This window comes from Melozone crissalis, unplaced genomic scaffold (genome assembly GCF_028551555.1).
Source record: "Melozone crissalis strain CALT ecotype California unplaced genomic scaffold, PUWL_Pcris_2 ptg000029l_1, whole genome shotgun sequence".
In the NCBI taxonomy this organism is placed as follows: domain Eukaryota; kingdom Metazoa; phylum Chordata; class Aves; order Passeriformes; family Passerellidae; genus Melozone; species Melozone crissalis.
This window is the reverse complement of record NW_026535807.1, coordinates 21,701,619-21,726,196: the sequence shown is the minus strand read 5'-3', so window position 1 is coordinate 21,726,196 and position 24,578 is coordinate 21,701,619. Positions and strand designations below refer to the sequence as shown.

Sequence of the window (24,578 nt, the reverse complement as noted above, 5' to 3'; positions counted from 1 at the left end):
CATATTAAGTATAATGCAATATTATGAGTCATTGTTATAAATCATGGGCACAGGCTGCATTTAGAAGGCTTTTGCCTTCAAGAGCACATCAAGGTGGATTTTTATTCAGCATTTCTCTTTGGAGGCATGTGTAGGTGCACTATGTTTGCCGTGCCTCTCCATGCTCTGCATCAGGAGTGTTTCAGATTTCCCCTTCAGCTCTGAGGCTCCTGGGGATGTGGAGGACGTGCCTGACAGAGCTGCTGCAGACAGCAACCAAAGCTGGGAGCACCCAGGAGGTGTTCCTGGCCTGGATCATGCAGGGATCACAACACACTGGCATGTGTAATGTTTTATCCTGTAGAAAACTGCAGCAAGGCTGAAGTGACACAGTGCCATTAGGAAAGCAGGAGCTCAGGGCTTCTCCCAAGTGTCCTGGGAAGCCACAATTGTGGGATTCTTTACTTGCTGCCCCTCTGACCTCAGGAGTTCAGCTGCCATGAGGCTTCCTGAACATGTTCCTCTTCTTGTGGGGTGTGCAATCAGCACTGCAATTAACTCTCTCTGGAGGGGACAGCTATTTCTACCTCTCTCAAAATACCTTTTTCTTTGACTACCCTTTCACCTGACTTCCAGCAGCAGCACAGAGCACAACCTCCTGCAGATGAACGACTTAAAAACTGTGAGCATCATGCTAGGAAAGAGACAGGGCTGATTAAAGAGGCTGCCAAACAACATCATATTTCTATTTTTCTGAATATAGGCTTGAAATTCTGGAGATTTAATAGTTCTGCCTGAGCTAAATCTTAAAGTGCATGAAAAGATGCAGAAAGGGGAGTGCAGCTTGTGGGCTTGCAGCCCCACTGGAGTTCCCTGCCTGGGGAAGAGCAGTCTTGCAGAGGGACCCCAGCATTCCAGCAGCTCCTGGCAGGAGCTCTGCTCCCAGGAGATGCCCAGGGATGCTGCTCTGCTTGGCAGGCACAGCTGGGGGACACAGAGGAGCCAGGAGATTCCTTCCACAGGGATGTGGCTGCTGTAAGGCAGCCCCTGCAGTGCCTGCACACAGCCCAGCTGTCTGAGAGAGCCACACCTGCCCTGCTGCCCCTCCACCTGTAGGAACTGCTCTCATGGACCCACCAGAATAAAGCTCCAGTGCCTGGAGCTGCTCACAGCTGCTGAAGACTCCAGAGAGTCTCAGAGAGCCCAGCAGGACTGGGAGAGGCTGCCCTGACACTCCTGGCACCAGCAATCAAAGGATATTGGAGTACCAGCAGCACAGCCACATTCCCTGGAGTTCAGGATTTAGCAGTGCCTTTGCAATTGCACTTCACATTTTTCAATTTATTTCTCTTTGTGGTAGGATTTTTTGGTTTGGTGTGGTTTTTCTGGCATGGGCACAGAAATGTTCCTCATTTTCCCTTTCAGAAACTCCCATTCTTGATGTTAGGGACGCTCCTCCAACACCCAGCTGAATGGTGCCCCTTGTTGACAGTGGCAGTGACAGTTGTGCCAGACCCACTGTCACTGTCAGGGCTGTGCCAGGGCAGGTTGGCAGACCCTGGCCTGCAGCCTGGCCGTGACACCCCTGTGCTGGAGAGAGCCATGCCCAAAGCATCCTGCAAGGAATGCTCAGCCAGGACAGCACACAGCACTGCCACTCACAGAGCAGGAGTATTAACAGAGAAATATTGGCTCCACAAGGCCAGGAAACCTGGTCCTGGGTGCAGCAGATGTGCCTGTGGAGGGGGTCCTAGGAGCTCTCCTGGTGCAATATCTGGCCTAGATTAAAACCAGGCACACAGAGAATGTTGAGGAGAAGGTTTACACACAGGGCTTGTGCCTCACTGTGGTCCGGCAATGTGTAAAATATCTTCTGGCAAACCTCTGATGAGGCTGTGGGGGCAAAGAGGAGTGTGCACCCAAGGACCCAGGCCCAGTTCCATCCATCCAAGGTACACCCAGTGCTCAGGCCCTGCCTTCCCTCCAAGGGCCTGGCACCCAGCTGTACTTCAGTGCAATTAGAAAAGGAGCCTTAAATGCCACAGAGTCTGTCCTGGCAGCTTCGTTGGCTGGGGCAGCAGGATTCCCAGAAAGGCCAAGCTCTGAGTTTGGAGTAAATCCAGTTCACTGAATGGGAAAGCTCCCATTGAGGCTGGTGGGAGCACAGGGTGCAGCTGAGTGCTTCCAAAATCCCATCCAGCTCCATCCCAAGGCTCTGCTGGGCAGCCTCCTAGGTGTGAAAAGAAATACACATCCCTTGCAGCCTTAGAGCATTTTGTTTGTGTTTGAAAGGATCAAAGCACTATTTATGGCTTTCCTACTTTTTAGATAATAGTCTTAAAGCAAGCCTGAGCTTGACAGACAAGCTCTGCATCTTCTCAACAGCCCAGAGTAAGATAAAGGAAGCATTAATGTTGGTCTAAATTATGAGAGGGAATTGGACTGCACAAGAACTGTAATCCACAAAAATGAATTTTCATTCCACTTGTCCTCCACTTTCAGCTAATCAGAAATGGTGATACATGGTCCTACTTGTATTTTGGCTTTCAGCTCCCTCCTATATCTCATGTGGTTGAAAACTGAATTTCTGATTTACACTGGAGATTAGGGAATGATAAATGCTACCGCTCTCCTGGAGTCGCAGTTTTAGAGGATTCTGGCATTATGAGCAAAACATGCATTTCATGTGTGTGACTGCTGGAGCTGCCAGTCTGTCATGCTGCTGACAGAGAGCTGGGACTGAGGGCCAGCCTCTCTCCATAAATAACAGATCTCAAATTCCAAATTTATTAGGGGGCACCTTTTAACAATGGCAATAATCAGATGCTTGCTTTGGTGATTAATTTGCTCAGCAAAGCCACTGGCTGGGTCACAGGTTTCTGGACAATTTCTGATTCAATCTGGCCTTTCTCTCTGGACAGTTAGCAACACTTCCCATAGGACCACACCTGTCATTCAGTGCTCAGAGGGGAATATCAGCCAGACAAAAATAGGTGCTGTGTAGATTATTCACTTCTCCCAGGGTTTTCAGCACCTTTGGAGCCTTGACAGAGTCCTTGGTGTCTCTCCTGTTGCGGAACAACACATTAATGATTTGAAGCATATGCACCTTTCACACAACACAATCTTGCCCCAGCAGATTCCTGCTGTGTTTGGGGGTTGTAAAACTTATCCTGGTCATGGAAAAAAAAAACAGACCTGAGAGGCTGGAACAGGATGGGCTTCAAGATCCCTTCCAGCCATTCTGTAGCTCTATGAAAAGTTGCAAGAAAAAAACCAGCACCTCTTAACCTTAACTGTGACCTATGAGCTTGGCTGTCGTGTCTTGTAATGTTTTTATTAACCTGTGCTCCTTGATGTTGTGTTGAGATCAGAATCCAAGATTTTTGAGCTTCATACCTGAATTTTGGCCCAAGTTTTTGAAAAAATTTCAGAAGCAGTCAGTTGAGAACTGTTCTGTTTCTTCCAGTTGGCATTTTTCACACTGGAAATTCAGGTTTCCAAACCCAAGACTGATTTCCTTGCCTGATATTGGGATCTTCCATATCCACACTTTAGCAAAACTCAAAGAAGATTGGTGTTGGCCAAGTCAACAGGAAACCAATGGTTAGGCCAGTTCACTGAGGCCACTTTTAATGCAGAATCAGGCTGTGTTTATACATGAAGTGTTCACCAAATTCTGGTGGAGATGTCCCAGTGTGCAGCCTCATTCACCAAATCTCTGACAAATCCAAGGCAGGACTCGGGTGTGGGGCAGGATCTGTGCTCCCTGCTGTGTGAAACTGGAATCCTCTGCAGTTACAGCCCAGAGCTCCTGAGCCTGAGCTGAAAGGATCTCCAGGAACGTTTCCAAGAGCCTCAGTGATGAGTCAGGAACATGAACTCAGTTACCTGAGCTGAGCCTGTAACTCAACAGGGGTTTTGGTAAAACTGAAAGTTAAACCAAGGTTTGGTTCAAACCTTGTCTTTCACATGTGATGGCAGAAAACTCTGAGCTAATGAAGCCCTGAATGCTCACCAAGAGAAATTATTGCCAGCATGTGCTGTACAAATGGAAGAGACTTTTGCTTTAATGGAAAGAGTTTCCAGGTATTTTGAAGTAAACAATTAAAAAAATCAATGAATGAAGAACAGCCTTTTAGTCCAAGGACACAGACAAGGCCTGTTGGTACTGGCAGGATGCAGAACTGAGCTATGGAAGGGCAAAAAGGTTTCAGGGAACTGCAGGGAGGATGCTTGGCTCTCATGCCCAGTTAGTGCCAGAAGGTACGAGGATTAGTTTGAATTAGGGCTGGTTGCTGAAACCAGCCCAAGCCTTCTGGTACTTGGAAGGGAGCTGCACCTGCAGGGTGTCCCTGGGCCCAGCAGCAGGAATGCCATGGCATGGGCTGGACCCCAGATGTGAGGCTGCTCCATCCTGGAGCTCCAGCCAGGCTCTCCTGGGAGCAGGCTGCTGGGAACCAGCCTTGCCTGCAGCATTCCAGATCCTGTCCCAGAAATGAGCCCACCCACAGCGAGGGGACAGAGCTGCTCCCCCAGGAGATGTTCCTGAGCCCCAGAACACACCGTTGTGTTTGGCTGGATAAACCCTGCAGGCATAGAACAATTCACCATCCAGAGGGCACAATAGCCTGGAAATAAACAAGTGCAACAAGCAGTCAAGAGAATGTGTCCAAAAAACACGGGTTAAGACTTCACAGAAGTTTCTTTCAATATATCTACACTTTGTCATATTTAGCTGAATTTACTTTGAAATTTCCAGTGGGAAATGAGAAGGCAGAAGGAAGCCAGACACCAAGTGAGTGCTTAGGCTTTGCTTTTTTGCTTTCCCAGGGAATCAGCCTGAGAAGTCTGCCTTGCTGTACTTAGTGCAAATTTAGATTGAAAGGTATAGTCAAAGTCCTGAAATATTTTCTAGAAAACTGTGGATTTGAATAACTATGCTAAGGAATACCTTAGCATTGAGATATTTGTTTCATTTGATCCAACAGACTTCTACTTTTTATTAAGGTACCTTAATGAGAGATTTATAAAATGGAGATCAGATTAATACACTGAAGGTGCACTATGGACATGCATGTTTTCTTCAGCTGGTGCTTCATGTACTGGTGGGACTGGTGTTCAGCTCTGTTCCAGGCATCTTGTGGCCTTCTGAACTGGAGACCTGGAGCAACTGGTTAACCCTTTGTTAAAAACATCCATCTCAAGGTGGAGACTCACTTGTGCATGGCTTGTAAAGAGGAGCCATCAATGGCATTGCAGGCTGCTGCTGCTGCTGCTGCTGAGCTCATGTGTGAGTGCTGAGCAGGTAGATGAGTCCAGGAGAAGCAGCAGCACTGGGTGAGCTGGCTCAGGGAACCCATCCAACCACACAGCACACCCCAAGTGAATTCTGTTAGCATCTGATTCCTTTGTAAGACAAAAGCTTCAACTATGGCTCAAAATGGTGCAATCACAGAAACACAGGATGGTTGGGGTTGGAAAGGACCTTAAACCCACCCAGTCCCAGCCTGGCCTTGGACACTGCCAGGGCTGCAGGGGCAGCCACAGCTCCCCTGGGCACCCTGTGCTTAGGCTGCACTCAGCATTACACAGAAATTGAGGAAATTCCACTTTCTTCTGCATAGGAGCAAATTTTCATGGAGAACAGGCCAGGAGATCCCTGTTAAAATACTTGGCTGGGTCTGGGCGTGCTGCTCTTGGCAGCTGTGGGGCTGCAGAGAGAGGCTCTGCTGGTAGGATCTTATCTCTGAGAGGTGGGAGCTATCTGAAAACGTGGAAGTGGGGACTCATTGCCCCAGCTGCAGCAGGAAGGAGAAAGCACATATGGATTGATGTTAATTAGAAAGTCATCTTTGTAATATTATAATTAACACCAAAGTCATATTACTTGATGATAACATGAGTATTTTGAATTGTAAACACAAAATGTGTGGAAGTCTGTGCTCAATATACACTCTGTCATTGTGATCCAGGTCCTGCTTTCCAAGAACTAACATCATTGCACGGAGACTATTTGGAGGAACAATGAGACATTTCTTTTAAACTGACAGGAATGGCTCTCACTCCCCTGAGCAGCTGTGGCTGATGTGCCAATCTGTGAGATCCCCCCCAGGGTACAACCACCCGTGGCACTGGGCTTGGAGCCTGTGCCACAGCCCAGGCTATCCCTGTTATCTCCAGGTGTTATCCCTGGAGAACAGGGGGGCTGGGGGAAGGAGGGGAATGGGAGTGGGGGTGAGGTAGCTCAGGTGCTCTTCCCAGATCAGCAAATGGCAGGCAGGCAGAGCAGGCCATGGGTGCCTCTCCAGTGCCATTTACTGAGCTGGGAACAGTGTTAGGGCTGAAGTTTAAATATGTCTCTCTGTATCAAATACAATATAGCTCATGTTTTGTTCTAGACCAAAGGAGTTAATGGAGAAGTTGAGGTAAGAAACGTTGTGTTTTTATAAAGGCAGTACTGCACAATTGACGGAGAATTACTTTGACATTACCTAAAAAGACCAATAGAAAGGAAAAACATCCCTTTCAACTAAAACTACTGTCTTGGAGAACTTAAATTTATAGACATTTTTCAGCATGATGAATAATGTCCTCTGTAGCATCATCTCTAGGGTTAACTCTCACAGTTTGGTATGCAACCAAATGAACCTGTAATTAACTGTGTGTGGCTATTGGTTGGGAATGTTTGGAAGCAATATGAAGTGATAATATTGTGCAGCTCATGCTCCTGCCAGTACTTGGCTTTGTAAGTTTAGCACAAGAGGTGTTTCCTGATTACTTGTCTGGAACCAGCCAGGCTGCTCTCTTGGTTTCCATCACTCTTTGCAAACTTCCCTCTCGACAGCTTCAGCATTTGTCAAAATGCTCTACCTGGTGGCTCCCAGCTCTTTATACAGAATCCTTTACTGGCAGCACCATCCCTGGAGAGCTTCGCCTCCACTGGGGAGGGTCCCACAGAGGGAGAATTTCAGGGGATGAGTCAGGCCTGGGTCATTCCTCTCGCTGTGAATCCGCTGTGATGAGGACAAATTCCACTTGTGTCATTTCTTGTTTTCCCTGCATGGTTTTTATGTGCAGAATGACTCAGGCTCCATGACAAAACCCAAAGCAAGGGGCAGCAGTGACGTCCTTGTCTGAATAACCCCAAGAGTTTAACTCATTGTGTACCCAAACTGAGGAACATAATTGAATTCAGTTCCTCTTACCTGGGGGTGTTTCCCATTTCTTCAGAAATATCATGCTAAAACATAAACTACAAGCACAATTGCCTTCTTACTGCCATCTTAGTTGAGAAGCCCAGAGAATGGGTGAGGATCACTGTCCCAGGATCAAAACTTAGAGCAGACACTCTGGATGTAGGATGCTGGAAGGATTGCATTGAAGGGCTCAGGGTCAGCAGACACAGCTGAGCTTGGGTTTCACTGCCTCCACTGCTCTGATCCATTGACTGCAGGGATGGGCTTGTGGGGTGAAGCAGGGATTAAGGAAAGTGATGTTTTTAACAGTGGACATCCGTGACATTTTAAATACATAGCAAAATACCACACAGGTCACTATTTTAGAGAATCCTGATTGGAAGTATCAGTCTTTTAGGGTGATTTTTATTTGGAGACCAGAATGTAGGGGGGGAAGATATGACCTAAGGAGAAATGTTATGTGAGTAGCGTGTCAAAAGGCAGAAAAATTGCTGCCTCATTTTCTTTCTAAACTTAGTGTCTTAGTGTCAGTGAGCACCATGCTGTTTCTTCATTTCCAAAACTCCTCAATCATCATCTTTTATTCACTTCTGGCATGAACCTTCTCTCCAGTATCTTTTTGGAAAGGAAGATATGTACTGTGGAAAACTTATGTAGTGATAGGAAGGAAAGCTAGATAACAGAACCAACAACTCTATCTGTAATTCCGTGCCACCACCCCCATCCCCAGCCTATTTCAGCTTCATCCTACAAAGTGCTCAGGTGGGCCAGACAACAAGACTGTTCAGTATTTCACAAGCTGAAATCCATCATGTCCACAGTGTCAGTTTTGCTTGGACAGCAGCAAGTAATGATCCTAGATAAATTTTTCCTTAATCTCACAATCCCATTTCAGTAAGGGGCTAGGAAATCCCATTTTCATTTAATTATAGAGTCTAAAATCACATGTTGAATCTCTTTAAGACAATTCAGCTATATTCTAATAATAACAAGTGAAAGCACAATAAAAGAAATCAGATTTTTTTTTGAACTATTTTTTCCAAGTTCCTTTTTATGACAGATCTTCAAACTTCCTACATGATGACACTTACTTGGCACTGCATTGATCCAGTCTAATCTAGGTGATAATGTGTCTCACAAGAGTTACTTTTCAAAAACAAGTAGTTTATCAAACCCATTGAGAGTTAAGTTTTCAAATTATTTCCATTTTTTTTTCTTGTTAAAATATTTGCCTTTCTTTTAAACAGAAAACCCCTCAGAACCAAAAGGCAAATGGTGCTTCAGGCAGCTGTACCCAGGATCCAGAACAGCAGTGACCCCTCAATGAACTGCCAGGCCACCTTTCAGATAGTGAGCCTTTGTCATCCGCAGCTGAGAAACACAAAGTGCCACACCAGGATTCCGCATTTCCCAGCTACATCCAACTGGGAAAATGCTGCTCTCTGACTCTATCCTGATGTAAAACCTACCTAAGCCTAAATTTGGGAATTTGCAGCTGAAATTTGTAATTTTCTAACAGCATTTCCTGTGAAAGGGTGGGTGGGGAGGTTTTGCACTGAAAGCACCACTGAAAACAGAGAAAATAGGGATTTTGCAAAGCATGGGAAACCCAATCTGAGGCTCCAGCTCGGGCATTAATATCTTTGGTTTGCATTCTGATGGCCAAAGAGAGGAGGAGAGGAGAGGAGAGGAGAGGAGAGGAGAGGAGAGGAGAGGAGAGGAGAGGAGAGGAGAGGAGAGGAGAGGAGAGGAGAGGAGAGGGAGCACCTGGGGACACCTGAGGCAGGAGGGCCTGACCCCAGGGGCACAGTTACTTTTGTGGAACCAAGAGGGCTTGGGTGGAAGTGCATCCCAAGAGCAGATAAGGTGCTCTCCTAGAAGGACCCCTCAGTGCCAGAAAGCTGAGGAAGAATTGAATTCTCAGGAGGAATTTCTCCATGGAAGGCATTGTTAAACACCAGCAGGGGCTGCCCAGGGAGGGTTGGAGTCCCCGTCCCTGCAGGTGCCCAAGGACACTGTGGGTGTGGCACTCAGGCTCTGGCTGGGGACAAGATGAGGATCAGACACAGCTGGGGCTGGATGGTATGGGCATTCTGATGGTTTCCCCCTGGATGTTTCTGTGGCCCTGAGGCATTGGGACACCTTGTTTTATTGCACAGAGCAATCCTACAGCTTGAGAAAAGGCAACAAGGGCCAGGCCTTATGTTTGAGAAGAGCATTAATTAGGTGGTGTGAGAATCCATCTCATTAAATCTCACCTCCTGAAACCAGTTATGTCCTTTGTGTCCCAAGTTCAGCTATTCTTCAAAAATAACAACTATAAAAGCATTCAGTGAGATTTACTTTCTGCACCCAGAAGTGGTGATAAATTGATTTAGTCTACAGCAAGTCACAGAGGTTATCAGAAGTATAAGAAAAATATGCAGGAGAAAATATTTTTTGCTGCATTCCTCTCAGCTTTTACTGGTCCTGCTCTTGTTCATTTGCTATTCTGCTCAGTGTTAGGCAGAGCCTGGAGGGCTCCAGCTCTGTGATTTAAACAACACAACCTGCCCAGGGAGAGAGGATCACATCTCATTCTGTTTGCTCGTGCTGGCAGCGTTGTGTGAGCACTGGGACCGTGCAGAAAGTCTCACTAATACTTGTTCTTACTTCTTTGACACACTGGGGAGACAGAAGCTGCATTTCAAAGATAATTCCACCATAAGATCAATTTTTTAATAAAGATGAAGTAAAGGGCAACTAATATTTCAGGCAGAAAGTACAAAATAAATATGAAATCCTGTAAAGGGCACACAAGAAATGAAAGGAATCGCCTGCTCTGGGTGGCATAGAGAAAGGTCAGAAATAGGACAAAAAAAGATTGAACTTATGAGAGTATAAAATTTCTGAGGCCTTCATTTTTCAGGGTGTCGTGACTTCAAATCTGGAAAAAGTTTTTCTGCTCTTTAAAAGAGGATATCCCTTAGTGAAGGTGCTGAAATCCCAGGCAGCTGTGGTGTTTGCAGCATTTATCAGAATGCTCCTGGCTCCCTGCATAACCAGCCCTCTGACCAGGAGGTTCCCCACTTTTCCTGAGACACCAATTCCAAGGAAAGTGCAAAGGTGGTTTGATTGATGTGCTGTCGTGATTCCCTGCTCATTTTTTATTTAAAACACAAAAATTCTTGTGATGAGAAAAAGGGTTCAGCCTGCCTGGGGTAGCAGGATTTCTGGGAGAGTCACAGCTCGTGGTGTTCCGGAGCAAAAGAATATCTGACTTCAGATATTCTTTTGCATGGATTTACTTATCAAAAACATGAGAAAAAACATCTTTTGGCTGTGCTTAATAAGATCTTCATAAGGTGAGGTATCAAAGGCTGTCTGGAATGAGCCACTCTGTGGGACACAATCCTTCCCAAGCTCACCCCAGTCAGTTTGCAGAGGAGTCAGTGCAAAATGTGCTCCCACAGAAGAGATCTGACAGCAGCTCAGTGCTTGTAACTAGTGCCCATCCACTGATGGGGATGGTTTCCATCTTTCCTGTTTAACTATGCCTTTGCTAATTTTAAACTTGCATTTGGGTGGTTTTTATGCAGTTTCTCAATTTCTTAAAGATTCCATAGGATTTGCCTCTGACAGCAGGGTTTCCTTTTTTGTGGTCTCTCTTGTTCTCTCTTTTTCGCAATCAAAAAGCACTGGGTATAACTTGTACTGCCCTCAGATTTCAGAGCTTTGGGGCTAGAACAGTCCTGCAAGCTACCTAAACAGTAGCATCCTTTTGAGATGAATCTCACACTTGGATAAACCAAGTGGCAGAGACATTTCTCAATAGCTTTAAGAGACATGGTCCTTCTGCTGTCTGTCCAGTCAGTGCTACACATCCACCCAGTGCCCTTTCCAATTCCTGGGCTCACCCTACACATGATTTGGTTCTCACCTTATTTTGGTGAAAGACTAAATAAGGCATGGCTTTATTTTATTAGCTTAAAACATCCTTTTTATTCAATGAATCTTTCCAATAGCAAAGCAAATAATGTATCTCAACATTATTCCGAAAGTTTGAGGAGTTTTGTCTTATTCAAGGAGCTACAATTGCCTCTGTAATAATATCAATCACCAATCCTCATCTTCTACCAGCTCAAAGGGGCATCTCCACATGGCCCTCTCCAAGCCCTGCCATGTTCTTCTCTGGAGTGAAAATCTCACTCATTTTCCCATATTTACACTTTCCTTGACCTTTAGTGAAGGTGTGTGTGTGCAGGCATTTCCAGGAGACAGTAATTGCCTGACCCAGGCAGGCTGATGTCAGGCAAAATTAGGCAAGACCATGGCCTTGGTGGGCAGGAGTCAGTGTCTCACTAATTGCTAATTAATTACCTGGGCTGCAGGTGCAGCCTAGGGCTGGGGTTATTCTGGTGCCTGGCCCTGCACTGATCCCATGGGAATCCTGCTGCAGGTGGGATGATCTCCAGGTGTGAGATGCAGGTCCTTGAGCACAGCTTTGGCATCAAGGGCTGCAGAGCTGGGGCTGAGCTGGGGCTGGGCAGTCCTGACCCCACGAGTGGGGTCCTTGGGGAGCTCGGCTGCTTTGGTGCTGGGAGCCCAGCACTGGGGACAGACTGACACCACCGAGGGACTGGGGATGAGCTCTGGGCTGGGAGAAGCCCTGTGTGGGTGTGAGTGCTGTGTCTGAGCATGCCAGGCACAGAGCCAGCTCTCCATGGGCCCCCCAGCAGGGTGGGACAGCCCTGGCTGAGCCTGGAACAGCTGGAACAGCTGGAACAGCCCCACCAGGCTGCAGAACCCCATGGAGCTGGAACAGCCCAGCCAGGCTGCAGGGGCACAGAGCTGGAACAGCCCCTGCAGCTCCTGGGCTGCTGCTGCCACCCTGCCATGGCCATCCCACGCATTCCCTGCAAAGCTAGAGGGGGAGAGCAAGCAATAGCAGTGCCCAGAGGTGCTGCATCTGGAGATAACATCAACAGGGAGAGCCAGCCCCAACACAAACTATTTCCCAGAGGCAAATGGCAAAGGGAGACAGAGGGAGAAACAAGTACTGACAGTTTGCTGTAGGAGCTCAAAGGAAAAGTGGACAAAGCTAAAAGAACTGCAGCTCCTTGTCTGCATTTGATCCAGTTCAGAGCACCCACTGGTGCATGCAGATTTACTTCCCATGGCTGGTGGAGCTGGAGATGGTCATTTGGTAAGAAACATGGGATCTGAAATTTTGTGCCCTCCATGCTCTTACATTTTAGGAAAAGTCAGTCTGTAACACACCTAAAGTTTAAATCTGATGTAAAAAGTATGAGCTGCTGCATAATTCCTTCAAAGAAACAAATCCTGAAATAAAAGGTGAAGAATGCTTTAACACAGACAGAGTTTTTAAGGGAAGGGAGCTGCTTTTGACTCACAGAAACCAAGGAAAAGACTGTGGTCTGTGTCCCTACCCAGAGAATCCCATATTACAGGCACTGATTCATCAGAGGGTACTGGAATAATGTAATAGTATTAAAATACAACCATCCACATATTTTAATGTAAAACAAATAGTCCGAGCCCCTCTATCAGAGTACAACCATCAAATCACCCCTGCAGGTTTGCTTTTGCTGAGGCCAGGCAGTTCCAGTCCCACGCAGCCCCATTTCTGCAGGCTGTGGAGCCAGTTCAGCCCTGCTGGATTTGCAGGACACAGCCCTGAAAGCCCAGAGAGCAGGATGGGTTTGTGTGCAAGGACAGAAGCAACAAGAGCGGTGTGAGCCCCAGGTGGAGAGGGTGGGTTAGAGGAGGCAGGTCTGGAGGGGACACAGGTGAGGCAGATGTGCCAGGGAGATTCCAGCAGAGTTTGGAACCTCTGGCACCTCTGGCAAGAGCAGAGAGAAAGGGAGAGGGAGCCAGTAAACCTTAGGACAATACAGAAACAATAAATGGGAGAGAGAACAATAAGGCAGAACTTTCTCATCTGTGCGCTCCTTCCCCTTCCAGGTGTTTTTGGACCTCTAGGAAGGGCCCCTAGCACTGGGGCTCAGCTGGTGTTGCTCAAACTTCTGTTCAAAAGCCCTGAGTGCCCTTGGCCAGGCTTGGCTGAGAGCTGCAGAGCAGGGCCTGGCCAGGGCTGGGGCTGGGGCTGGGGTCCAGCCCAGAGCACAAGGCCACCCTGAGGAGCCCCATCCCTTCCTGAGCCCCCATCCCGTCCCAAGGAGCCCCATCCCTTCCCAAGGATCCCCATCCCTTCCCAAGGAGCCCCATCCCTTCCTGAGCCCCCATCCCTTCCCAAGGAGCCCCATCCCTTCCCAAGGATCCCCATCCCTTCCCAAGGAGCCCCATCCCTTCCTGAGCCCCCATCCCTTCCCAAGGAGCCCCATCCCTTCTCAAGGATCCCCATCCCTTCCTGAGGAGCCCCATCCCTTCCCAAGGATCCCCATCCCTTCCCAAGGAGCCCCATCCCTTCCCAAGGAGCCCCATCCCTTCCTGAGCCCCCATCCCTTCCCAAGGAGCCCCATCCCTTCCCAAGGAGCCCCATCCCTTCCCAAGGATCCCCATCCCTTCCCAAGGAGCTCCATCCCTCAGACCCTGCTGGCTCTGGATGGGTTGGAAATGAAACAAACCAAAAGGCAATTTTAGGCTACTTTTCACTCCGGGGCACAGCCCTGCCCGGGTAGGTGGCACACCATGTGTTGTGTGTTCCTCATGTGTTGTGTGTTCCTGTTCCAAGCCAATTTGGCGCATCCCCGTGGCAGATTGGAAATACTCTGTTGCAAGTTTGAACATCTTACCAGGATGTCAGGCCTTCTACAAGAGCAGTGATTGAATCAGGGTTGAGAAATGTATCCCTGGCTAGTTTCAATTTCAAAAAAGAGAGCTTTTAAAAAGGTACAAATGAGGCTAAAGGAATTTATGTTATTTTTCCGGTTTCTGTGCTATAACTCCTTTTCCATCTCCTCATCTATCTTCCAAGTGTCCTGCCTTATGAATGAGTGAGCAATAAAAGAAGTATGCAGTGGCTGAGAGAGAAACTCAAGATAACAAGATAAAGCCAAAGCTTGAGCAGAAGTTAAGATGTAGATCAGAATATGGAATTTTCTCACATCTGAGTTTTAGGGCAGTCATTAGATTGTTTGCATGAAAAGCTGATTTAAAATCAGCAGCACAAAATGTGACCTAGCATGTGCTGAGTTCACTTGTGTCAAAGGCTTGGACCTGTGCTTTTGGGGATTGTGATCCTGTCTTCAGACCACATGTGCTGACAATCTGCTCCTAGACTAAAATAAAAATAAAGCTATTTCATAGAACCAAAAAATTACAGAACCACGGAATGATTTGCATAGGAAGAGATATTAAATTTCATCTAATTCTGACCCTCCTTCCATGGGCAGGGACCTTCCTCTGGGTCAGTGCTCTGTCCTTGCCACCCCAGCTCACAGTGAGGATTTAGGCTTGAGGAGCTGGACCTGACTCCTTCAGTGCAGGCTGCTGTTGTCTGCTGAAAATGGCCAGTGAGAGTGCCTGCTGTTTCCAAACACCCCAAACTGAAGGGAGAGGCTGTAACAAAGGGTTAATTCCAATTTCCATATCACTGACCGGCTGCCCAGGTTTGGAGCTGCATGGATCAGCTGGGTTTTCTCAGGGGAAAAATGATGTGACCACTCCCTGAGCCCTGATAATCCCTCTGCCTGGGCTTTCCAGTGCTGGGCTCTGCCAGGCTAGGCAGAGTTTCATCATCAAAATTATTGTGGCCTCTTTCAAGTACAAGACAGTGGGAAATTAATTGCTGGAATTAGGTGTGTTTGCTTGCGTTATCCCAACATCACTGCTGCTTGGGGTCAGCTGCAGGGCCCAGGACGCAGAGCTGGGACTAAGCTGGACTCCGGTTTTATTTGGCAAAGACTGGGCTGGTAAACAGCAGGAGGAGATACAGGGACAGAGTTTCAGGGGATGTGAAGGCGGAAGGGAAGATGAGGATTGATAACTTCCAAAGGAAAGTGTCGGGCACTGGGCAATCCTGTTGGAGAAAAGCTGTGCCTGAGGAGGGTCCCATTCCAGCTTTGGTCCCTCAGCTGTGGAGTTAGGCAGAGTTATCCTCCCTGCTGAACTCACAGGGCAGGCAGGGAATCAGCTCTGCAGGCAGAACTGGCTCACACTGATGAGCATTTGCTGCCTGGGACAGCAGCGTGCCCTGCGGTGGTGGCAGCACACCCATCCCTGAGCGTCACCCAGCCAGTGTCCCTCTGACAGCCCTGCTATTAATGCATCCTTCTTTGTTCTTCTGACCACAGATCCTGGAGGAAAACATGAAGTTGGAGTGCAAGTGCCACGGGGTCTCGGGGTCCTGCACCACTAAAACCTGCTGGACAACGCTGCCCAAGTTCCGGGAGCTGGGCTACATCCTCAAGGACAAGTACAACGAGGCCGTGCAGGTGGAGCCCGTCAGGGCCAGCCGCAACAAGCGCCCCACCTTCCTCAAGATCAAGAAGCCGCTTTCGTACCGCAAGCCCATGGACACGGACCTGGTGTACATCGAGAAATCGCCCAACTACTGCGAGGAGGACCCGGTGACAGGCAGCGTGGGCACGCAGGGCCGCATGTGCAACAAGACGGCGCAGCAGTCCAACGGCTGCGACCTCATGTGCTGCGGCCGCGGCTACAACACCCACCAGTACTCCCGCGTGTGGCAGTGCAACTGCAAGTTCCACTGGTGCTGCTACGTGAAATGCAACACGTGCAGCGAGAGGACAGAGGTGTACACCTGTAAGTGAGCCTGCCCGGCCGCTCCTGGCCTGGATACATTTGCACATGCACTGATGGAACTGCGGGAAGAGCTGCTCTCCCCAGGAGATGCTCACCCACGGAGCCCTCTCTTCTCTCCTCACCTTTCGTTGCTTATGTGGATACACATTTCAGACTCTTATAAAGTCAGCCGAGAAACAAAAACAAGCAAACCCCTCCCCAGGCCACCAGAGACACGAAAGAGAGAGGAAAGGATCACCTCAGTGAGCTGCCCCTCGGGAGCCCCTTGCAGAGACACCGGCCAGGGAGGCATCTCTGGGGCTGGCAGCAGCTCTTGTTTGGGAAAGGGGTGCTCAAACACCTCTGTGTACGAGGAGCAGGGAGGGGTAGGGGGGAAATCCCTACAGAAGGGCTTTGCACAGGATGGGATGGACAGAGCCTTGCCGTGAATTGCTCTGGCATTGTGTGGATAACACAGATTTATCCACGCTCGTGAAAAGCTTCTGCTGGTCTTGCCCATCTTTCCACGTCACAGCACTTGCTGCAGCAAGAGGAACTGTGGAAGGGTTCTGTAGACACTGCTTTATCTGCCTTTCTCGTGTGTGTGTGAGCTGCAGATTTTAGCACAGGGATTTGGGACACTTGGGCATAATAATAACAATATTTAACAATTTATTCAGATAAAACTAATATTAATTTATTTAATTAAAAGAAGAACTTTACCAACCTTTCTGGAACTATTCTGCAATTAAAGTAGATAGCTGGCTTTCTTTGTGGAATAATTTTGTAGGATCAGCAAGGAAACACTGGAGCTGTACATATTATTCTTGACTAGGATATTTCTATTAGTTGGACTTGCAGGATATGTTCTGCAGTACTGGATGTTTAAGGACAAAAGCTGGCGTCTTTATATATATGTACATACACAAACACACTGTATTTGGGGGTTTTTGTTTGTTTGTTTCCTCCTGTTTGCTGCTAGTTGTCTGGAACAAAAGTGGAGTGGTAGGGGTTACAGATCTTTACCAGTTTTGCGTTTTGGTTTTTTTTTTCCTTCAATTAAAGAAAGAAACATTAATGAAATCCTGTTTGAAATATGTCTAAAAATAAGAAAATCCAGACAAAATTCCATCTTTTGGAAAAATCAACCATAGGATAAGAGAGTATATTTTGTAAGAGAATATTTTTATATAAATATTTTATTTATACTACATCTGCTTGTTCAACCTGTACTTTTTCTCAAAACAGGCATACAATTTGTAATTCTTAGGCTATTTAACAGAGAAAGGGTAATTAGTTTGTGAACACAACAGCAGCAAGCTGGATGCATTCAGCTGCAATTGGTGGATGTGTCAGAAAGCAGGATGAACTTTCTCTCCTGGCTCTTTTCCTGCAGCTCAGTTTGCAGAATATGCAAAACAAGAACAGGGTATGTAGCATCAATTTTGTCACATGGCTTGAATTCATGATTGGTATTAACTGGATGCTCATTTATCCCATTCAAGAAAAAAAAATCCGAATTAGCTTCCCACATGCGTCAGTCATTAAACTGTGGCGTTATGACTCGCAAATGTGCTGTGTGTGCTGTCAGTTAAACCTCTGCTTTGTGCTGCTGTCAAAGCTGATTCCCATCAGGGCAGGACTGTAGACTGGGACTGTAATAACTTGCATGACACACATCGTCTGATTCTCATAGATATGATACAAAGCTTACTTTTTGTCCAGCTCCTTTTGGCATTTACATTATTCTTTCCCCCCCTCTCCAAAGGCCAGAGCCCAAAAATACAGAAAAACATTTGGACGAGTTTAAAGAGGCAAATTTAAAGACTACTCACTTGTTTTTCCGAGCCCAACTAAGCTGTTTTGCATTCCCTTTGTGGTATTTCCTTTTTATCACTGCTGATTTCTTCAGACACTGGAGTAGTAAATATTTCTGTGCATTTAGAATTGTTCTGTTCCTACTGCTTAACTCATTTGTGGCTGATAAAAAACCATGTCTAATTCTAACGTTGTTTTTCACTGGGTAAGAAAGGTGGCCCAGCATTACAGATGATATTGCACATTGTCTGGGACAGATGAGGTTCTCTGCTCCTTCCAGACTGCAGGATCTCCCCAGTCAATGAAGCATCATGATGGGAATGTGTCACTGACTCCCTGCACAGCAGCAAGTGCCACCAGGGCCAGGTGAGGCACCTCTGTCCTGTGCTCTGCTCCTTCTCAGGCCAAACTCCCACCCAGCACTGTGAAAACAGAGAATTTCTGAGAAGGGAAACAGAGGCATCACAAAAGGTGCTGCAAAGTTTGACAACCTACCTGTTAGGACGTGGGTTTTAACTCATTCCTTGTATATATATTATTTAAGAACACAAACCCATGCAGTACCTAATCCTAGCAATGTGTATCAGGGGTTAATGCACAGTTTCTTTGCAGACCTGCCACTTAACACAAAATAGAATTTTTCTTCAATTCAGGCACCAGAATGGGGTATCAAAATAAAGTTATTAATGTAATTTACTTTCAATCTTATGACTTGTCAATTTTCATTGAGTTACTGCTCTTAGTCCTCCGCAATTCCACACAACTAGATTTAAAATGCAGCCACATACCATAGGGATGTTCATTATAACTCTGTATTAGGGTTAAATAATTCAGGTCTAACATTTAATATTGGAATCTTCCCCCCAGTTTGTAGTGGGCTTTGATATAGTGAATACCATATCATAGTTAAAATTGTGTTTTCCTCACTAATTAGAGTTACTTTACAAGTTATTACTTTTGCAGCATGTTTTTACCATAGAAAAGTAATGTGCAAAACTCCTGCTTCCTGTAAATTTCTATATGCAGTGACGTGCCACGTACAGCTAGCAGAATAATTACTGAAGGACAAATATCTTTAAACAGCTTTACTCACAATAACAAAAAACTGGATGCACAAGGAATTCAATTTGGTACACATTTTCCCTCTATTTTACAATATTGCTGATGAGAAAATGGAGAGAAGAAAAGGAAAAAAAGCTGTCAATTTGTTTAATAACTGGAATAACAGAGCAGGGAATTAAAGAGCAAGGAAAACCAAATGCTGCATTCAACTAGAAAGTATTTAGAAATTTGGCTGTGTCACCTCAGACAGGAGAAATCGGGCCCATCAGGATGTGCCCTGAATGTGGAGTTAATTGGTCATTGGCTAAAAGGGCTTGAATGGCCCGGAGAATAAACAGGAGAAGGGGGAAGATTTACGGGTGTGTGGAGATTCCTCCCCCACACCAGCTCGGCTTTGTGTTCGGGGATAGAGCAGCTCTGTTTTTACGTGGGGAGGGAGCTGCAAAGGCGCTGAAACGCACACAAGTGCGGGGCAATGCAGCCCTCAAAGGGAAATCCATCCTTTCATGTGTGCTGCCAGGGCAGCGCTGGGCACAGGGACAGCCCGGATGGGCACAGGGACAGCCTGGATGGGCACGGGAAACACAGGGGCAGGGGCAGGGACAGCAGGGGAAGCAGAAGGGGAAAAGCCTGGCTGCAAGTTGGGAACCTGTTTATTGTGGAATTTCCCATCCCCACCCCGTAGTGGAACCCCAGCTTGTGGAAATGGAGATGCTCTGCCTCAGGATTCCCAAGTAAGTTCTAAGGGTTTTACCTCTCAGCCTTTCTAAAAGGATAGTTAACCTGAATTGACTCAGCTTGGTACTAGAAGCACTTACATAAAACATGAATCAGCCCACGATTAAGTTTTCTTTGCCACGTATGCACAAAGCTAATGGAGATATGTCTTTCAACAGTGATAATTAAACTGAAAACATCCTTAAAATATACTCCTAAGTGGTTCATTTGATAAAGTTATTGTAAGGGGACACAGTAAATTAGAAAAGGCAAATAATGGCTACTAATCCACATAGCACAAGGCTCTCAATGAACTCTCCTGTGGATTACAAAACTCTTTTTAACTGACCACACTTCAAAATCAATTTGTTAAACAGAGAAACGTCACAGACTGCAGTCAGGATGCACAAATTCAAATTAGGATGCTGTATAACTATTTCTGACAATATTTTCACGTTTGTCATGTTAATAGACAAGGAAGTATGCACTGTGAATGTCCCAAATGTGCATATTAACCAATACTGTCCCTTGTCCCCAGCCTCTAACCAAAGGAGTCCAGGGAGCAAAAAGGTCTCTAAGTGTGAGCTGCAGGGTGGGGGTGGCTGGAAAACTGGATGTGAGTCAGCCCAGCCTGGCAGCCAGGGGGAACATCCCTGTCCTGGGGGCACCAGGCCCAGCATGGGCAGCTGGGCCAGGGAGGGGATTGACCCTCTCTGCTCTGCGCTGGGGCGGCCTCAGCTCAAATATTGTCTGAGGTTTTGGTCACTGTGATATAAAAAAGAGTGTCCAAAGGAGGGACACAGCATGGGGAAGGTGTGGAGGGGCCCTACAAAGAGTGTCTGAGGGCACTTGGTTTGCTCAGCCGGAGAAGGGAAGATTGAGGTCACAGCTCCAGGGGCTGCAGCTCCTCCCGAGGGGCAGCTCCAATCTCTGCTCTGGGACAGGGACAGCACCCAGGGAACAGCTGGAGCTGGGCCAGGGCAGGGTCAGGGGGGACATCAGGGAAAGGCTCTTCCCCCAGAGGCTGCTGGGGCACTGAACAGACTCCCCTGGGCTTGGCCATGTCCCCAAGGCTGCCAGAGCTCCGGGAGCATTGGGACAACACTCTGAGGGACAGCCAGGGTGGGATTGTTGGGGCGTCTGAGCAGGGCCAGGGGCTGCACTCGATCCCTTCCCATTTAGGACGTTCCACGACTCTAACTAGGAGACAGAAGCAGACATTTGTAAGATAAAGAAACAAAAGGCCTGTGACAGACAGGGTGCACTCCAGACATGCTCTGGAGTACAGAGGAAAAGCCTCAGGAGGAAAAGGCCTGGACAAATCAATGCATGGAAGGCACAGCAGAGAACAGGACGGGCTCAGCAGCATGGGCAGAGTGCAGCAAAGCTGAGCCTGCCTGCTGCTGCACAGCCCATAGAGCAACTTCATTCACATCAGGCCAAATCCAGAATATCTGTTCCCTGAAACCAGCAAGAAACCTGTTTTGTGAGTTGTGTCTCACACAAAAGTTTTTACCTAACAACTTTTCTTGTACACATGGAAATATGCACTATCGACATCACATACAGTGCATTTTTTAGCAAAAAACCCCACAGAGGATGTTAAATACCCATCACCTTGAGAAAGAAGTCAATGGAGAAAGACACAGAACCAGTAAAGGCAGTCATGTTAGACCATAATGTCATCACACAGGACTGGAAGATAGGTCATTTATTAAAAAATAATAATAAAAAAAGTATTTTCCACATATTAAAAAAAAACTCAGTATAATTCCTCTTGGCCTTCTTTAATACTGTGATGTCAAGTTGTACAAAAGTTCTGAGCTGAGCCTGGTCCCAGGCAGCCAGTATTGTCCCTACAAACAGACAGGAAATCAGGAGACAGAGCCCCAGAGGGTTGGCCAGTGGGCACAAAGGCAGCCTGTGAGAGAAACAGGACTATGGCCCAGATTTCTCAGCTTCTGCCATCCATCCCTTTTCTAAAGGAACTCGAGCAATGACTGATTTGTCTCCTTGTACAAAATACATATCCAGATTTGAGGGTTTGGGGAATGTTGTCACGCATGCGGTGATTTCCCTGTGTGTTCTGGGGAGCTGAGGAGAGGAGACTCCTTCCCAGGCTCATTAAATGCTGAGCACACAGTAATTAATATAACCTCCACATTAAGTATGAGTCATGCACCAGGGAAATGGAAGGAACCTGCTCTCATGTTTTGTCTCCTCGAGTCCCGTGATCAGCAAAGCTGGGAGATAGCAAAGGGGATGGCAGAGCAGGCTTTGGGAGGGAGGGGATGTGGACAGCGGCTCCACAGAGGGAACAAACAGCCTCTGGCAAGCTGAAACTCAGCCCAAAGTCTCCACAAAGCAGGGGCACATTGCTCTGGTGCCTCAGCACTGGAGGCATAGAAAAAGTTAGGGAATATTCTACTGGAAAGTGTTTAATAGGATGGTGTTAAAGCACATGGTGTTTGCTGTCACCAAAAGAGGAGATGTGAGATGACTCACTGGGGTCAATGATTGTACCAACTAAGTACAAATTATGAGAATTAGAACAGAAGCTAAAACAAAAAATAAATTGATTAAAGCCTTTCTGAGAAGTTAGAAAGGCAATTTATCTGCTGCTGTCTCTCCTTTTGTGCTCAGCTCGGGCACCTGTCAGAATATTTTGATGCCTGTCCGTTTTTAGTAGTGAGCCACATGAGCTGCATTCAGATTAAACAGTAAAGAAAAAAAGCATCCCAGAATATATATTGTGTTTATTTAGGCCAGACCAGCTTGGACGACAGTGCAAAATCAATCAGAGCCCAAAAGGAAGCTGGCAAACCGTCAGTGCCTCGGCACATCCAGGCTGCACTGGCTCACAAAGACAAGGGACAGGGCTGGGAAACTCCTGGTGTTTGTAACATACCCTTGGTTGATATAATAACGAGATGAGATGAGGGGATACACAGCCCTGAATTCATGGCTACACATCAAAGTTGTCATTTTGATGACTTGTTTGGGCAGGAGTGGCAGTGGCCGGGTGATAGATTATTCTCCCTTTATCCTGTCACAATGACATCTGCTTTATTCACAGATCAGCCACCAGTTGCTACAACAACGCCAGTGTGCTTTAGAAAATGTTGTTGAGCTGCTGAGAGAATCTTGGCTACCCATTAGCAAAATGTTAACTATGCAAAACCAAAGAGCGTTTGGTTTTGTTGTAGGAAAGAAGTCAATGCTCTGCAATAACTAAGAATGTCAAAAAGAATTTACATTCAAAAAGTAGAGAAGGGGTTTAACCCATGATATCACCATGATTCAAAAATCCCCCTGGAATTCATTAGTGAGACATTAGGTCTGAAGAATAGAGAAAATAAATAATGAGTTTTAAAAAGAAAGAACAAATACACTTTCCTCCCAGCAGCATTTTAACACGTCTGCTGCCCTTCACTTTTTCCTGTTCATTGTCTTGGAGTTTTACACAGTAAACCTTCCCTAATAGGGGCTTATTTATTTTTATTTATTTCTTTCCTGCCTGCTTAGCACTTGGAGGAGCCCCTGGGTGCTGGTGACCCATGCCAGGGCACGGGGCTGGCTCCAGCACAGCCCCTCAGCCCCAGTGCAGGACAGGCTGGAGAGCCTCAGCCCCCTATTCCTTAGCCAGGCAATTCCAGGGAGCATTTGCAGCAGGAATGGCTCTGTCCTGCCCGCAGACAGGGCAGCCCCGTGTTGGAGGGAGTGCTGGGGGCAGGTGAGCATCCCTGGAAACAGGAACAGCCCTGGAGGGATCAGTGCCGAGCTGTGCCCTGAGGCTGCTGGAGGGGCTGCCTGCAGGGAGAGGAGCCTGAGCCGCAGCACTCGGAGTGAAATTCCTCCAGTTTCTAGGAAAGCTCAGCCTGCCACGGCCCAGTGATTGATGGAGGCTGCCTGCCACGGAGGGTGCTGCTAATCTGTGTCAGGAGCATCCTCCTGGGAGAGAGGATCCCTGCTCCAGCCCTTGCTGCCTTTGGAGCACAATGCCTCTATCCATCTCGGCCATAATTTTTCATCCACTTCAAAGTTAAGTGAATGTAATTCTTAATTTGTTTTCCAAATGACTCAAACAATTTTCTTCCCTTTGTCTCCCCAACAAGATCAGATCGATTTTACAATGTGTTGTACTTCAAATTTAACTTCATTAAATGTTTATAACATTAAGAGGCTAATGACATAAGCCTTGTCTGTGGTATTTATAGGCTTTACCAAGAGACTGAAGACCTGAGAGGACTGAAGTTCAGGTTAATTCTTTGAGAATGAAATTCAACACCTGGTTGGAGCTGTAATACACAAACTGCTAGTACTATGTCAAGACTATCACATTAATTTATCAACCATATTTACTGTTGAAGTTGGAAATCTCAACCCAGCCCACAATAGATCATAGGTGTATTGTTTTCCTGTCACAGTAAATAGGTCCCAAATGCTGATCTAATGATCTTGTTACATCACCAAGCTCAAGATTTGTTAAGCTACTTATTACTGGAAGAATATATGTGAAAAGTTGCCAGGATCCATTTTTTGCTACATTCTGAACACATGCTGGGGTCCCCTCCCCACAGTGATGTCCTGGGTTCTATCTGCCCCAGTTTCATCTTATAACTGCAAAGCCATGTGGTTTAATGAAGGATCCAGCCCCGTTTTGCTGCTCACCACTGCCCTGTCCAGCTGCCATCAGTCTGGTTTCCCCCTTGGGTCTGAGCCTGCTTCTCCCAGAGATTCTTCCTGGAGCTGGTGACCTTCAGTGCATGGGAATTCCAGGGACATCACACAAACCAGGGTCAAACTAGCAGCATCAGTTGAATCACATTCCAATAATTTTCAATTATATTCAATTTCCAATAATTTTCAAGGCAGTGCAGGTGAGGAGTAGTTTTGGGGTCTTTTGTGGGCATTTTTAGTGGGCTTTTGTTTTGCTTTGTTGTAGCTGCTGCTACAAGCACTCAAAGCAGCAAGGAACAGGGAAACAGGGCTATAACAGGGGACTAATGGGCTGCCTGAAGCTTTTGAATATGTTGGATCATACGGCTTCACCCAGGAGCACTATTTCTGTGCAGATATTTCTGTGTGACCCTGAAC

General features: G+C 46.8%; 1 protein-coding gene across 1 annotated transcript in view; it reads left to right on the top strand.

Moving 5' to 3' along the window:
• Positions 1–16,146, top strand: part of WNT7A (Wnt family member 7A) — a 32,354-nt gene extending 16,208 nt beyond the window's left edge. The window contains exon 4 of the mRNA XM_054281035.1: positions 15,434–16,146. Coding sequence (XP_054137010.1) covers positions 15,434–15,913 — 480 coding nt within the window. The 3' untranslated portion in view covers positions 15,914–16,146. The remainder of the gene's footprint in view (positions 1–15,433) is intronic.
• Positions 16,147–24,578: the final 8,432 nt, after the last annotated feature.